We start from the raw sequence: 14,906 nt of genomic DNA on the forward strand, positions 1-14,906 counted from the left end.
AAGCAGCTAAGCAAAGAGCTTCACACTCATTTTAAAAAATATGATGGAAAAAGACTACATAACTGAGTTCAAACCAGTAACTACCTTTAAAGTGCCTCAGAGGGCAAAAAGCATTACAAATTTAATTATGAGTCAAGTACCCGCCAGGCGTACTTGCAGTTCAAATTTTTGTTTGAAGTTTGTATTAGTGAACAGCCATTCACTCTCATTTGCAGTGGTTCATACTGTAATAAATGAGATTTTCAAACTAGTAAATTACATGAAAAATCTACTTCTTCCTGCATCTGAAGACATGGTAAGAAAGCAAGCACAGGTTTCTAACTACCAATAAGTAACAGCTATGAATAGACTTCCATGTCAGACAGCCAGCTCAAACCTCTCCTCAACAGTGTGTTATTTCTGTGATACACCAAGTAATACAAATGTACATAACCTACTATGATGCTATATCCAGAAGGCCCAACACAAGTTTTTCCTCTTCTTCATTAGAATTATCTTTAAAATTCCACAAAGATTTGCTCTTGAAGACTGGATAACAATTTTCCTAGACAGGTAAAACATGGAGCCAGGAAAACCAGAAAATAGCAAGTCCTGGAAACAGCACTTGACACATCAGACACATCCTTATTGTAAATGGCCCTTCAGTCCCCAAAGGTTTCAGATCCTCTTCCTTATCTTCAAGACAGTTAAGTGAAACCTAGTTATGTGAAAAGGTTTCATTATCAGAGCCAGATACTTTAGAGGCCTTCTAAGACTACACAGGCAGAAAGACATCTTTCCAGATTTTAAAGTTGTATTTATATGGTCCTCACACAAACTTTTATCTGGCAGCTACTACCAGGGAAACCAATGTAGTGCAGAACTGCACAGGACTGGTAGCAGAAAAAAAATCAACTGTTACTTCAAGGTTGTGCTTAAGAGACAAACTAGCATTTATAAAAAGGAGAATGGCAATTCCCAATAACCTATCAAGTAAAGTTATCCATTTAGGTTTGTGGTTTTTTTTGTTTGGTTCCCCGCCCTCCCCCCCATCATCTCATCTCAGAAAAACACCACAGAGGAAAACTAAGGGGAAAAAAAAAAAAATAACAGAAGAGTGAATGAAAACCATACCCATCAGATGTACAAAAAAGGCACAACTGTGAGAAACAGGAAGGAAAAACTACAAAACAGTATAAAAGCAGTACTGCAGCAATGGTTAGTAAAATTTCAAGTCTTTCATGGTGCTAAGCAGAAAAGTTATTAAAAATAGGACCTAAAACTTATTACAATCGTGATCTTATTACAGACTATCATTAATAGCAGAATGGTGATGAGAGACTTGTTATTTACTTTCACAGTATTCAGACTATGAGGCACATTAGTTGAGGCAAATTTTATTAAAGTATTTGCTGTACTCCCTCAAAAGCCATCATTCAATTATGAATTTCAGATGCTGCAGGAACCAAGATTACAAATTGGCTGAAAGTGGGATCAGAATTTCAAAATGTTTAAGATCACTTGTAGTTAAAGTGCAGGCATAACCTGCACCTCGAAGTCCTTGAATTGCCAATTACAAGAAATGTGGAGAGCGTATGAAGAAAGGATTGTTTTATACTTAATATTTCTTATGCTCCTTCCTTATGCACCAAGGATGGAAATAATGAGATCTGGGAGATTACTGACTGATCTGATGCCAGTGAGGTCAGCTTCATATTGGCAGAGATCACCACTACACATTGACAGAGCACTTGGAAGAACTGCCCTATAACCATAGGAACTGTTTCCAAACAGCTCAACAGTTAACCACCATTTAGTAAAGAAGAATTCAGAAGACTCATCCATGCTGCTCATTCTATCACATCCTCAATTACTGAGTCATGCCTGTTCCATCCTCTTGGCTCCTTCCTCTGCCACAAACCTTCTGAAGCTAGTTTAAAATCTCCTTGATGGCCTTCGAGTGCCAGTAGGCTTGTTCCTGTTTTTCCTTAAATGAGGAGTAACTAAATAAATAACTAAATCGGTGACAAAGTATACATTACTACCTCATAGTCTACTGTAACAGCTCAGAGTAGTATCAGCATATGTTATATGGTCATTCATATCCTACTCATTTATGGTAAACTACAAATATAAACAATTTTCTACTACTCTGCCTCAGACAAGTCAGTGAGCAGCACACAAGAAATCATCTTGGTTTGGTACAAAAAACCTTTACTAAATAATTAATAAAAAACTGAACTAGGCTAAATCAACATAAAACTAAGCTGGATGCTTAAGTTAAATGCCTCAAAATCATGTCACTTAAGATCAAAACTTCTTATGCCCCATAAAAGCCTTTATGCTAACAAATTTACAGCCTATTTAGGTATTTGAATAAGTGAATATCAACACAAGAAAGACAAATCTAGCCACCCTCAAGTACAAAAGGCAACCCACCTCTGATAGTCTTCCCATCATACACTCCTTTCTCTGAGCGGTTGAAAGAGAACAAGAGAAATTAAGTTTTAACCAACTCTACCTGCCCCTAGACAAATAAATGTTTCTCTTTGCCTTCTATGAAGATAGACAAGAATGGATGATGACAAGCTGGTGGAAGGGATTAGAGTAGTTTTACGTCAGGTGTTGTCCCTGGGAAACAGTTAACACTGTTAGCAGTTATTAACTATGTTAATCATGGAAGATACACCTGCCAAACAAATTGCTTTGATTGATGCACCACTACAGAACTTTACACTTAAAATCCAACTAGTAACATTTTATTAAGTTTCACACTTACCCAGCTTAGATTTCTCCCCCCAGAGATGTAGCCAGATATGATACCTTGCTGTTTGACACTAAGACCAATTATACCCAGAACATTACCTCTATTTTCACAGAGCTACTCATCAGTGTTCAGCTGCTACTATTTAAAAACATTGTAGAGGGGAAAATACATGCCAAGAATGTGTAGAATAAGCAGGTATCCTTCACACACAAATAGCAGCCTCCTTACAAAAGTATTTCACTATATTCTTTATTTTTAAAAAGTGAAAAATCTTTTTCAAAACGACAGTTGTAGTGAATGCAAGATTAGGTATTTCTAAGATTACTTCCAGACTGGATTATCAATAAGCATGCTTTGCAGTTTTTATTGGCCTGGTGACAACACATGAACTCCACGCCAGAGAACAGAGATCCTACAGTAAATGTGGCTAATTTCTGGCTTGCAACTCCTTCTCTCTGAATTCCAGAAGAATTACAAAATTGTATTCAAAGATAATTTCATATTAACAGTCAAAATGATACTTGAAACTTTACTTGTGGAGCATTCTTTCCTACCACCCTCCTGAAAGAAGTCTTACTCTACACACATATACAGACTGAATATTATTCCACATGATTTTCAAGAACAAAGTGAATGGAACAATACAGGTATATTTCTAGAACAGTACTTTCAGTTACTGAGAGCTATGCTTTAGTAAAAATATTAACAACTTACTTGTGGGAAGTTCTTTTCTTCATCATGCTGGCAGACACTCCTGCATGACCTAAGACATAAATGATATTGGAATTATTGAAAAACAAAGTGTGTATACAATGCCAAAAAAGCTATTTTATACAAAAGTCTTCCTTTTGAATGTCAAGATGTAAAGAATCCAAACCCTTCATCTTATGACTGATCAATGAACTGCTACAATGGGAAAAGGCTCTGCAGAGACAGACACAGACTACATGCTCATGAAGCTCAGGGATGTACATAAGGAGTGACTGACCACAACTATTACTAAGAAAGCTGAACTTAACAGTGACCTGTGTAGTCTTTGTTCTAGGAAAATGGCTATAACAGCTGAGATGATCAATCAGCTACCACAGTTAAGTGAATCAACTGTCTGTGTAACTTTTCATCCTTGAGTTGACAAAAACAGTGAAAATATACAACCTCCTGAGTTAGCCAGACCAGCACTGGGGCAGTATATCCACATCTCGGCCTAACAGAGCACATAAAAAATGAACAAAGAACAAAAAAAGCTTTGAGAAAAGCAACACGTTTGAGCTAGCTTCAACCCAAGTATTCCTTCCCGGCAACTGGGGACAGCCAGAGCTATGACAGCGAGAATATTATAGTGACCAGTAAACAGAATCACATTTGTATTGAGATGCAATGATACATTGCAATTATTATATTCTCCTAAGTACTGGTGATTTTACTGTTTTAATATTCTGCTAAATCAAAAACTAGTGCAATGTAAAAAAATTAAAAAGGTATTAAAACATTAAACCTTCCTTGTGTGCAATATGTAAGAGAACCTTGTCAGAGAGTGGTGGACTCTTGACACTAACTGGCTTCATGGCCATGACAGTCTGTGACTCGACAGAGTGAACATTATGTACTAATAGTTCAATAATACTGGTAATTACTATTTAGCACTTTAATCATGAATAGAGCCTAAGAGAGGTGACTTGCACTGTGAGTAAGCAAAAAGACTGCAGATCTTACTGTTTAGACAGTGCAGAACATTGTGAGCGCTAACAAGGCTGGAAAAGCTAGCTAAAAATTTGGAAAAAGAGGAATTGAGAAATCCTAAGTGGGATTTTTCATGGATAGAAGAACACTGCACTGATCCCAGTGATATCTGCAGATGAATGAGAACAATGGAAAGCTTCTAACAAGTTGGAGAAAGGAAACGGGAAAGCAGGCTTGTGCTGGTTGTTAGAAAGCTACTTGTGAGCAGTAGCGAAGAAGTCAGCAGAGGAGATATGCAAGCACAATATGATAGAAAAAATAGTTACAAAAGATAACATGATGTATAGAAGGTGATAAGCACAGGTAGAAAAATCAAAGTTCTTAAAATGAAAACTGCAGCCTCAGATCACAGCCAACGCCCACATATGTAGGGATCATTTACTCCGGTCAACTCAAATAGATCCTGGTAGATATGCTGAGGATGATACACGGCCAGGAGATGTCTGGCTTGATCCCTATTCTCCCAGTCTTCCTCCTTGTACTGGTTTTGGCGGGGATAGAGTTAATTTTCTTCACAGTAGCTGGTATGGGGCTATGTTTTGCATTTGTGCTGAAAACAGTGTTGATAAAATATTGATGTTTTAGTCCCTGCTAAGCAGTGCTTACACAGCACCAAGGCCTCTTCTGCCCTTTAGACCACCCTGTCAGCGAGTAGGTTGGAGGTGCACAAGAAGCTGGGAAGGGACACAGCTGGGACAGCTGTTCCTAACTGATCAAAGAGATCTCATACCATATAACATCATGCTCAGCAACAGAACAGGGCAGAGGAGGCTGGTGAGGAGGCTGCTGCTTGGGGACTGGCTGGGCATTGGTGGGTGGGTGGTGAGCAATTGTTTTCATCTGTATCACTTGTCTTTCTTTTTCCTCTTTTCCTTACATCATCATTACTATTATTATTATTATTGTCATCATCATCATAATCTTTTTAATTATTAAACCGTTTTTATCTCAACCCATGAGGTGGTAAGGGGGAAAAAAACCCCCAAACTTTTACCCTTCCGCTTCTCCCCCCATCCCACCTGGTGAGGCAGCGAGTGTCTGTGTGGTGCTTAATTGCCAGCCAGGGTTACATGACAACACTCATGATGATAATTCATATGATCCAGGAAAATAACGTAACTTCAGTAACTTTAAAGTGGTTGCTCCCATGATAAAAATCAAGCAACCACCAGATGCATCCCATTTTAATAGGTTTTATCTTCTTAGAGTTAGTTAACTGATCTCCAAACTAAATTTTCAGCTAAACCAGGAGATATATGCCTAGAATGGATGACTGTGAGGAAAAGGAGCAAGTCAGGTCACCCTCACCACGGAGGAGGCTCACGGTTTAGTACTAAGGACTAGAGATTCTCCTACAAACCCGGCACTGCAAAAGGCAGACTTCTGTGGCGCTGTGCTGCCTGCTGGGCCAGGCAGCTCCCTGCCAGCCATCAGGGAGGGATGGGGAGCAGGCAAGGGAGGTGGTAGTGGGAGAATACTCAATAGTTGCGAATTGCCATGCTGAAATCTGCCATCTCAGACATGCTGGACAGATCTGAACCTCTAGGTCAGGACAGGCAGCTGCCAAGTCTCCTGGGTGCTACAGCGCAGAGAGGCTTGGTCAGTCGTGGGCCAGCCATGAGGGTGGTTTTCACAGGGCTCAGGACAAAGGCAGTGAGGTGGCTCACACCATCAGGAGGCCACTGTTAGAGCCACTGTCACAGTGCAATTGCTATATTACGATTGTGTTGTGATTTCAGTATATTGCTCTGCTAAATCAGAATCCCATGTAATGTCAAATGTCTTCAATTGGTATCAAAACATTAAACCCTCCTTGTCTGCAGTATCTAAAAGAACCTGGTCAGAGTGCTGGACTGACACATGTGTAACTCTAATGTCTCATGCATATGCAGGAACATGCCCACAATTTCAACTATGGATGCTTAAATTAACACCTACAGAGAAATATTTGAGTTTCTCTATAAGTCTAAACAAACCAATTATTTTAAATTTAACACTATGTGCATGTTCCAAGTACAGCTTTGGAATATATATGCTGAAAACTTTCATGGTGGTAGTCACACAAGACAGTCAAGCACTAGAAGTATATTAACCTTCAAAGCCTGCATAAATATTCTAGTCTTTTTATTTTCATACGAAGAATTCAAGAGGACATAAAGTTACCGAAATAGCAGAATTGAAATAATACTACATCTTATGTTTACAACATTCAAGCTCATATAAAATCCTCAGGAACCTGTATTTCCAGCTGTAATGAAAACCGAAATGTTTGGGTTTCAAAAATTAAGCCTTACATGACAACTACTACAGTAAAGATCCTGTTTGCAATTTTTGACTCTCAAGATGAAATAATTAAACTGCATGTTTGTAAGAACTATTAGCTAGAAATTAAAAAACAACATCACAAAAAGCTTGATAAGAAACCCAAAAGACTTTGGCACTTGACTACAACCACTAAACAAGCTTTCTGATCATATTGTCAGCTACCTCTTCTGTATATGAGGTGAAGCTTATTTGCCAGAATTCAGCTTTGTATTTTGTACTGTCTGAATTCAGTAATGTCTCAAGGAGATGCAAGCTCCTTTTAAAGACATCTGAGGTTACACTATTGAACTGTGTAGCACTTCACTTAGCTAGACAGCTGCAGAAATTGTAGCAAGAGTTCACTGAGTCATGAACATTTCTGTCCCCTACAGCAGCTCCAAATAGGGGGATGGAACAGCACAAAATCCTTACATTTACCATATTCTAGTAACAAGGTCAAAATCAGAATAATCTGATAAATCTGCCTGAATCTTTCTTGGTCCAGGAGAATTCCTTCAACAATAGTTTTTCTGCTGCTATTGGAAAGCTGCAAGAAATCTATGAGCCACTCATAGAATTAGAATCATAGAATCGTTTTGGTTGGAAAAGACCTTTAAGATCATTGAATCCAACTGTTAACCTAACACTGCCAAGTCCACCACTAAACCATGTCCCTAAGCACCACACCTACACATATTTTAAATACCTTCAGGGATTTAAACCACTTCCCTGGGTAGCCTGTTCCAATGCTTGACAACTCTTTCAGTGAAGACATTTTTCCTGATATCCAATCTAAACCTCCCCTGGTGCAACTTGAGGCCGTTTCCTCTTGTCCTATCACTTGTTACTTGGGAGAAGAGACCAACACCCACCTCGCTATAACCTCCTTTCAGGTAGTTGTAGAGTGAGAAGATCTCCACTCAGCCTCCTTTTTGCCACACTCAACATCGCCAGTTCCCTCATCTGCTTCTCAGAAGACTTGTGCTCTAGACCCTTCACCAGCTTTGTTGCCCTTCCTTGGACACATTCTAGCACCTCAATGTGTTTCTTGTAGTGAGGGGTCCAAAACTGAACACAGTAATCGAGGTGCAGCCTCACCAGTGCTGAGTATAGGGGGATGATCACTTCCCTTGCCCTGCTGGCCACACTATTTCTGATACAAGCCAGGATGCTGTTGGCCTTCTTGGCCACCTGGGCACACTGCTGGCTCATATTCAGCCAGCTATGGATCAGCATCCCCAAGTCCTTTTTTTCCACCAGTCAGCTTTCCAGCCACTATTCCCCAAGCCTGTAGTATTTCATTGGGTTGTTGTGACCCAAGTGCAGGACCCAATACTGAGCCTTGCTCAACCTCATACAAGTGGCCTCGGCCCATTGATCCATCCTGACCAGATCCCTCTTCAGAGCATTCCCACCCTCCAGCAGACCAACACTCCGGCCCAACTTGGTGTCATCTGCAAACTTACTAACGGTGCACTGGACCCCCTCGTCCAGACCACTGATAAAGATATTAAAGAGAACCAGCCCCAGTACTGAGCCCTGGGGAAGGCCACTTGTGACCGGCCACCAACTGGATTTAACTCCATTCACCACAAGTCTTAGGGCCCAGTCACCCAGTCAGCTTTTTATCCAGTGAAGAGTACTCCCATCCAATCCATGAGCAGTCAGTTTCTCCAGGAGAATGCTGTGGGAAATGGCAAAGGCTTTACTAATCTCTAGGTAGACAACATCCACAGCCTTTGCCTCATCCAGTAAGTAGGTCACCTTGTCATAGAAGGAGATCAGATTAGTCAAGCAGGACCTGCCTTTCATAAACCCATGCTGACTGGGCCTGATTGCCTGGTTGTCCTGTACGTGCCACGTGATGGCACTCAAGGTGATCTGCTCCATAACCTTCCCCATCACCAAGGTCAGACTGACAGGCCTTTAGTTCCCGGGATCCTCCTTCCGGCCCTTCTTGTAGATGGGCGTCACATTTATAGAATCATAGAATCGTTTTGGTTGCTAAAGACCTTTAAGATCATCGAGTCCAACTGTTAACCTCACACTGCCAAGTCCACCACTAAACCATGTCCCTAAGCACCACATCTACACATCATTTGCTAGCCTCCAGCCAGTTGTGACCTCCCTGGTTAGCCAGAACTGCTGATAAATGCTTGAAGGTGGCCAGAGTTCAATAACATTCAGAGTTTGGAGTTGTGTCTAATCTTCGAGGGTGGGAGGAGGAGGATGGCGCAGAGACGAAGTGTTCAAGATGTCACCAGTCCCACTATTATTTATCACCTCAGACAGCATCTCCCTTACTGCTAACAAGATATACTCAGTACACATACAATCCTTGCAATCTTCAGTGAGGATTTTGAAATCAAGACAGTTACAGAAGCCCACTTAAGCAGTTCATGCACACGTAACAGTAAGGCAGCTTGATGTAGCAGTTGCATTGTTAAAACACTCACACATGCACCCTCCCTCACCACATCCCCAAATTTCACTGCCTAATCCCCTTTCAGTCACTGAAAAACAAGGATGATGTCCAGGTAAAATGGTAGTAACATATCAGAACTGTTTCAAACTGCTTTTTCTCCTACTTAATACCAAAAGCATCTAAAATAAAGTAATGTTTTAAAGAACTGCTAAAACAATTACAGATTTTATATAAAACAATAATAAAAAAAAATCAAGCAAATGCAGTTTTTGTACCTTAGGAAACTAGTTCCACACTTGAAGACCATATTTTACATAATGCTTAAAATTGTATCAATAAGTTGTGCACACTTCTATCCATTGAACAGCAGCATGTGAAATACCATTTCCTTAATAGAAGCTTACACTTAAGTCCAGTGATGGCACAAAAAGACAGTATGTTCCAACAGACACAATTACCAAAAGTGAAAATATAAAAAGTATGCTGAGCAGCCCCTGTCACACAGAGGAATAGCTATGGACCCCAAAGCACCTCTATCACCTTGTCCTTGCAAAATACCATCCAACCCACACCAAGACAAAACATTTGTTTCAAGCAGCTAATGCAAGGTATTCTTTGAATGGCTGCAAAAACTATTCCTTTGAAGTGGTAAAGCACATTATATCTAATTCACAATAAAAATATTTAGAAATGCTGTTTTGTTTTTCTTTTCCCTACAGGGATTAAGAAATTAATTGGAAATACTATAATTCTTCTGATGTGTGAGGATATCTTAAGTCTCATGTACTTTCCTTTTTTGCAAGATTAAAGGAAGTAAAGCTACTACAAAATGAAACAGACATGAAACTTATCTTTATATGGCAAGAAATCAGCTCTGCAGAAGACTTCTTTCCCAATTTAGAATTGCCAAGAGCTTGCAGAGTTTCTTTACAGAGATATTTATTTGTAAAGCATGATATTTTAATGAGTGATGCCTACAATGTTGTATTGCTATTTCTTAAAATTTAAAACTCTTTGAAAGGAAATTTTTTAATTAACTTTTAACATACACATATATTGCTGATCTTCTCTTTCACCTAATGATTGCAGAACATAACAAAGCAGTAACCTGTCTTATATAAACTCTCCTGAAACCTCCAGTACTATCAAAACAGCTTGGCATAGAAGCCTAATTAGCATTAGTCATTCTCTGTCAAGTGCCCAGTTCAAAGCAGAATGGCATTTAAAAAATCCCAAACATTTCAAGGGCCATATCTTCATGCAAATCTTTCAAGAGAAAAAACCATCTGCATACCAAGTGTTTTGGGGTCAAGCACAGTTGGTTACAAGCACCAATATGACTTCAAAGATGTTAATTCTAATGAGAGAACAATAAAGGAGAGTTATTCTATACAGCACGAATGCCATTGACTGAATGGGTTTAAATCCACATTCTTTACCTCCTTTTAACTACTGAAAGACACATTCTAACTAGAACACTTCATGAAATTCCATATTTTAAATAACAATCAAAATACTCTGTACAACTAAATTGCCCTGAATATAAAAATAGAAAAAATTAATACTGAACAAAAATCAAAGTAAATGGATTAATTTTAGTCATCTTTGCAATAAGCAGCGAAGAGTTAAACTTCAATGGATCTGAGGAAGGAGAAAATATATGTGACTGAGACATAAATAAGAGCACAGAAACACACTTTTTGTAATAGAAAGCAAAGACAAACTTCAACTCCCAGTCAAGAGCAACAGAATGAAGCATTTGTCACATGGACTGTGTGTTTTTTGAGGCTCAGTTAATTCTGCTCATAACAGATCCTTAAAATAGATCCTTAAAATTCAACAGCAAAACTAGAAACCATGTTTCTGAACACTTCTACTTTACTCCAGACACAGGCAAAGAAAAAGGATAAGACAAGACACACTAAAACAAACATTCTTTCAGGATATTGACTCAAAGGGAAGTATACATGTCATTTCAGCTGAGGGGTATAGGAGGTGAGAATAGGCAGAAGGATGTGAGAAAGCTACTGGCAATGTTTTTATTATTGTCACATCAGATGGTATCCTCCATTGGACCCAGGAAAATCAGACAGGCTCTTCAAAACACACCACAACATCTTATTTCTCTGAATATCCCTTGTGTTGACAAGAAGCAGCAAAAACTGGATGTTTAAATTGTATTTTAGAATCTTCTGTGGGAATGGCAGTAATACCACAGGAATTATCCTGTATCTGGAGGCTATTTCAGAATTATTTTCAGGGACCTAAAAAATATGCTGACATGCTTATTCACACCTAGTATTGTCCAACCTCAGCTTAAAAGTGTTAGGGGAAGGAAGAGAGTTCTTTTAACCAACGTAGGTCTGAAGTATAGCAATAAAATGAATTCCAACTCTGCCAAAAGATTTCACTGCAGTCCTAAGCAAGTCACACCTAGGAGTGGGATCTCTTTTCTTTAGTTCACAAAGATAGTACTGAAACAATTTATATTTGCTTTTAAATGGGGAAAAAAAACCTACAAAAGCTTGTATGTGACTTAACGTCTCCTAGTTCTTTTCTTTACTAAGAAATTACTTTATGTTTTCAAACCATTCTGTAAAGGCATTACAATTGTTTCTGACCACCAGACAGTTTGGTGGGATTCTATACCTCTAGGAGATAACTGCTAGGAAGGACCCTAGAGGACCACGCCTTTCACTTACACAGCATTGAATGGGTGGCCACTGGACTAAAAAAGGCCAAATATAAGTGCAAACACAAGGGTAATCACAACTTATTTTACAATCCATTATACTATAAAAAGTTAATTAGAAAAAAAAAAATCTGCATTCCCCTATACTGGAGGCAGCCGTACACTAATTAGAGAGAGGCACACTGCCATGCATAGGAGCAGCTGGCTGATCTACTGAAACTATATCCTGGAAAGCGACTATACTTTGACAAACTCATAGAGGCTGTAGCCATGTACTCTGCTGTTGCGAAAAAAAATAAAAAGTCTAGCTTTCCTTCTTTTCTCCAACTTCAATACTACTCTATTTCTCAAGATCGAACTATGAAATATGTTTTCCAGTAGGGACGGATTTCAAAACCCTAGATATTGTAATCAAATGCACCTCTTCCTTTACACCTACTTTGCTGCAAATAAAAGCACTTCCTCTGTACGCAGACAGACAGGATAGATGAAAATTGGCTTTTTCAAAGAAGCCACCACACTTGTAATATCACTGATTGGTAAGTCTCTACAACAGGATGAAAGTAAAGGCAATTGCAAAAAGCTTTGGTAATGCATTAAATTTTGTCACAGTAATCATATCGGCCTATACGAATACCTGACACAACCACTAGTTTATCTATACTCTAGATAGTTTTTATAGCTTGTACACTACTCAAGAGTCTCCGCCAATCCCATGATTATATGATTTTACATGATTAACAGATCAAATAAAAAGTCTGTTAGCTATTTCCATGCTTTCACTGTATCTTTTAATCAGGAGGAAAAATGAGTAACAGAAAGAATCTACTAATGTAATATTATTTACTCCTAGATGATAGCAATTTTATAGGCAAGGCTTTTAAAAACTTGTGTTCCACTTTAAGGATCTACCTGTTCTGAAACACTACATGTTCATGTAGCTTCTTAGAAGTGGTGACCATCTTTAAGAAAGGATGGTAATAAATGTCAAAATAAGATATTTGCATCAATAACACTGTAAAGCACAGCAAATCCTGTTTAAGAGTTACTTGTTAATGTAAAAGACTTTCTTTTACAGCTGTTCTAGCGAATCACAGAATGCACCTTTAAAGATCACCCATCTGAACCCTGCTGCTGAGGGAAGGGACTTTTCACTAGATCAGCTTGCTCTAAGTCCCAGAAAACATGACCGTGAACACTTCCAATAATGGGGCATCCACAACTTCTGTGGGCAACCTGTTCCTGTGTCTCACCACCCTCACTGGAAAAAAATTATTCCTTATATTCAATCTAAATCTACCATCCTTCTGTTTAAAACGATTACCCCTTGTCCTGTCACTACAGGTCTTGGTAAAAAGCCTCTTTCCATCTTTCTTATAAGCCCCCCTTATAATTTGAAAGGCTGCAATAAAAGAGCCTCCTCTGCTCCAGGCTGAACAACCCTAACTCTCTCAGCCTTTCTTTGTAGGAGATGTGCTCCAGCTCTTTGGTCACTTTCATGGCCCTCCTCTGGATCCACTCTGACAGGTCCATGTCTGTGTGGGGGGCCTCAGAGCTGGACACAGTACTCCAGCTGGGGTCTCACAAGAGCAGAGTAGAGGGGGAGAATCATCTCCCGTGACCTACTGGTCATGCGTCTTTTTACACAGCCCAGGATACTGTTGGCTTTCTGGGCTGCAAGTGCACACTGCCAGCTCATTTTTCATCCACCAGTACCCCCAAGTCATCCCTCAGTCTGTACTGATACTGGGGATTGCCCCAACCCAGGTGAAGGACCTTACACGTGGTCTTGTTGAACTTCATATGGTTCACACAGGCCCACTCCTCAAGCCTGCCAAGGTCCCTCTGGATGATACCCTTTTCCCTTTAGTGAATCAATTGCACCTCTCAGTTTGGTGTAATCTGCAAACTTACTGTGGGTGCACTCAATCCCACTGTTTATGTCATTGATGAAGATACTAAATAGTACTGGTCCCAGCATGGACCCTTGAGGGACACCACTTGTTCATTACTGGTTTCTATCTGGACACTGACTGAGCTGTCGACTGTAACTCTTTAGATGCAGCCATCCAGCCAACTCCTTATGCATGTAACAGTTCATCCATCAAACCCATATCTCTCCAATTATGTAGGTAACAAATGTCATACTCATTCCCACTGTTATTGTTGTTACTAATTATTTCAAATAAAGTAACTGTCAAGTTCAGTAATCACTTAACCAGGGTAAACCCTTAACATTCCCAAATAAGAGAAAAAAACCCAAACCCAACCCAAGACATCACCATGACCACTTCAAGTCTATAAAAGGTCACAAGGATTGATACCAGACGGTTTAGTAACAGTAGGCCTCAAAGTAAGCCCTAAAAGTCCTACTTGTGTAACCTTTAGACAGAACCAATTCTCCTTTCAGTAATTTTCCTTTCAGCTAAAATAACTGCACTTTCTGAAGCTAACTGCATGTTTTGCAGTGTCTGTTTCTAGGACTGATAATGCTTAAAGTTACAGCTATCCCTGACTTAGTTTTAGAGAATCCAAGGTCTCTGTTAAATTTCTCATTAATTACAAAGAAAGGCCAAAGATAAACAAGACTGCGAACAACACCTTTGTAGTGTCTTAAATGACTTGATTCACAGCTCTGGCACCAGAAGTAGAGATAAATCCTGTAAGAACCAGAACAGTATCTTCTCGTCGGAGCCACAGGTCATGAGTCAACAAAAAGGCATCAACCACGCTCGTGCAGAAGCGGGGTCATACAGCGGACAGCATAACTATTGGGGGATCATGACCACCATAGAACACCCAATACGCTTTCCCCAATTTAGTATGCGTGCGCAAAGACAGTTACATAATGTATTAGCATATGCATAAGGTTTATTGGAATAGGTGAGCTTTTCTCGGGAATTGTATGAATATTCATTTTTCTATAACATATATAATGTGTGCTTTTATCCCTCGGTGGACATGTTAGGTGGAGCGATCCTTCATGTCCCTTGGCCGAA

The 14,906-nt window shown here is 39.5% G+C and overlaps 1 protein-coding gene across 6 annotated transcripts in view; it reads right to left on the reverse strand.

Annotated features, from left to right (window-relative positions):
• The window catches only part of SPIN1 (spindlin 1), a 62,557-nt gene that overhangs the window by 9,901 nt on the left and 37,750 nt on the right, over positions 1-14,906 (reverse strand). For all 6 annotated transcript variants that reach the window (XM_068423742.1, XM_068423741.1, XM_068423745.1 and 3 more), the window contains one exon: positions 3,461-3,509. In XM_068423742.1, coding sequence (XP_068279843.1) covers positions 3,461-3,509 — 49 coding nt within the window. The remainder of the gene's footprint in view (positions 1-3,460; positions 3,510-14,906) is intronic.

The sequence above is a fragment of the Nyctibius grandis genome, chromosome Z (assembly GCF_013368605.1).
Source record: "Nyctibius grandis isolate bNycGra1 chromosome Z, bNycGra1.pri, whole genome shotgun sequence".
NCBI lineage: Eukaryota > Metazoa > Chordata > Aves > Nyctibiiformes > Nyctibiidae > Nyctibius > Nyctibius grandis.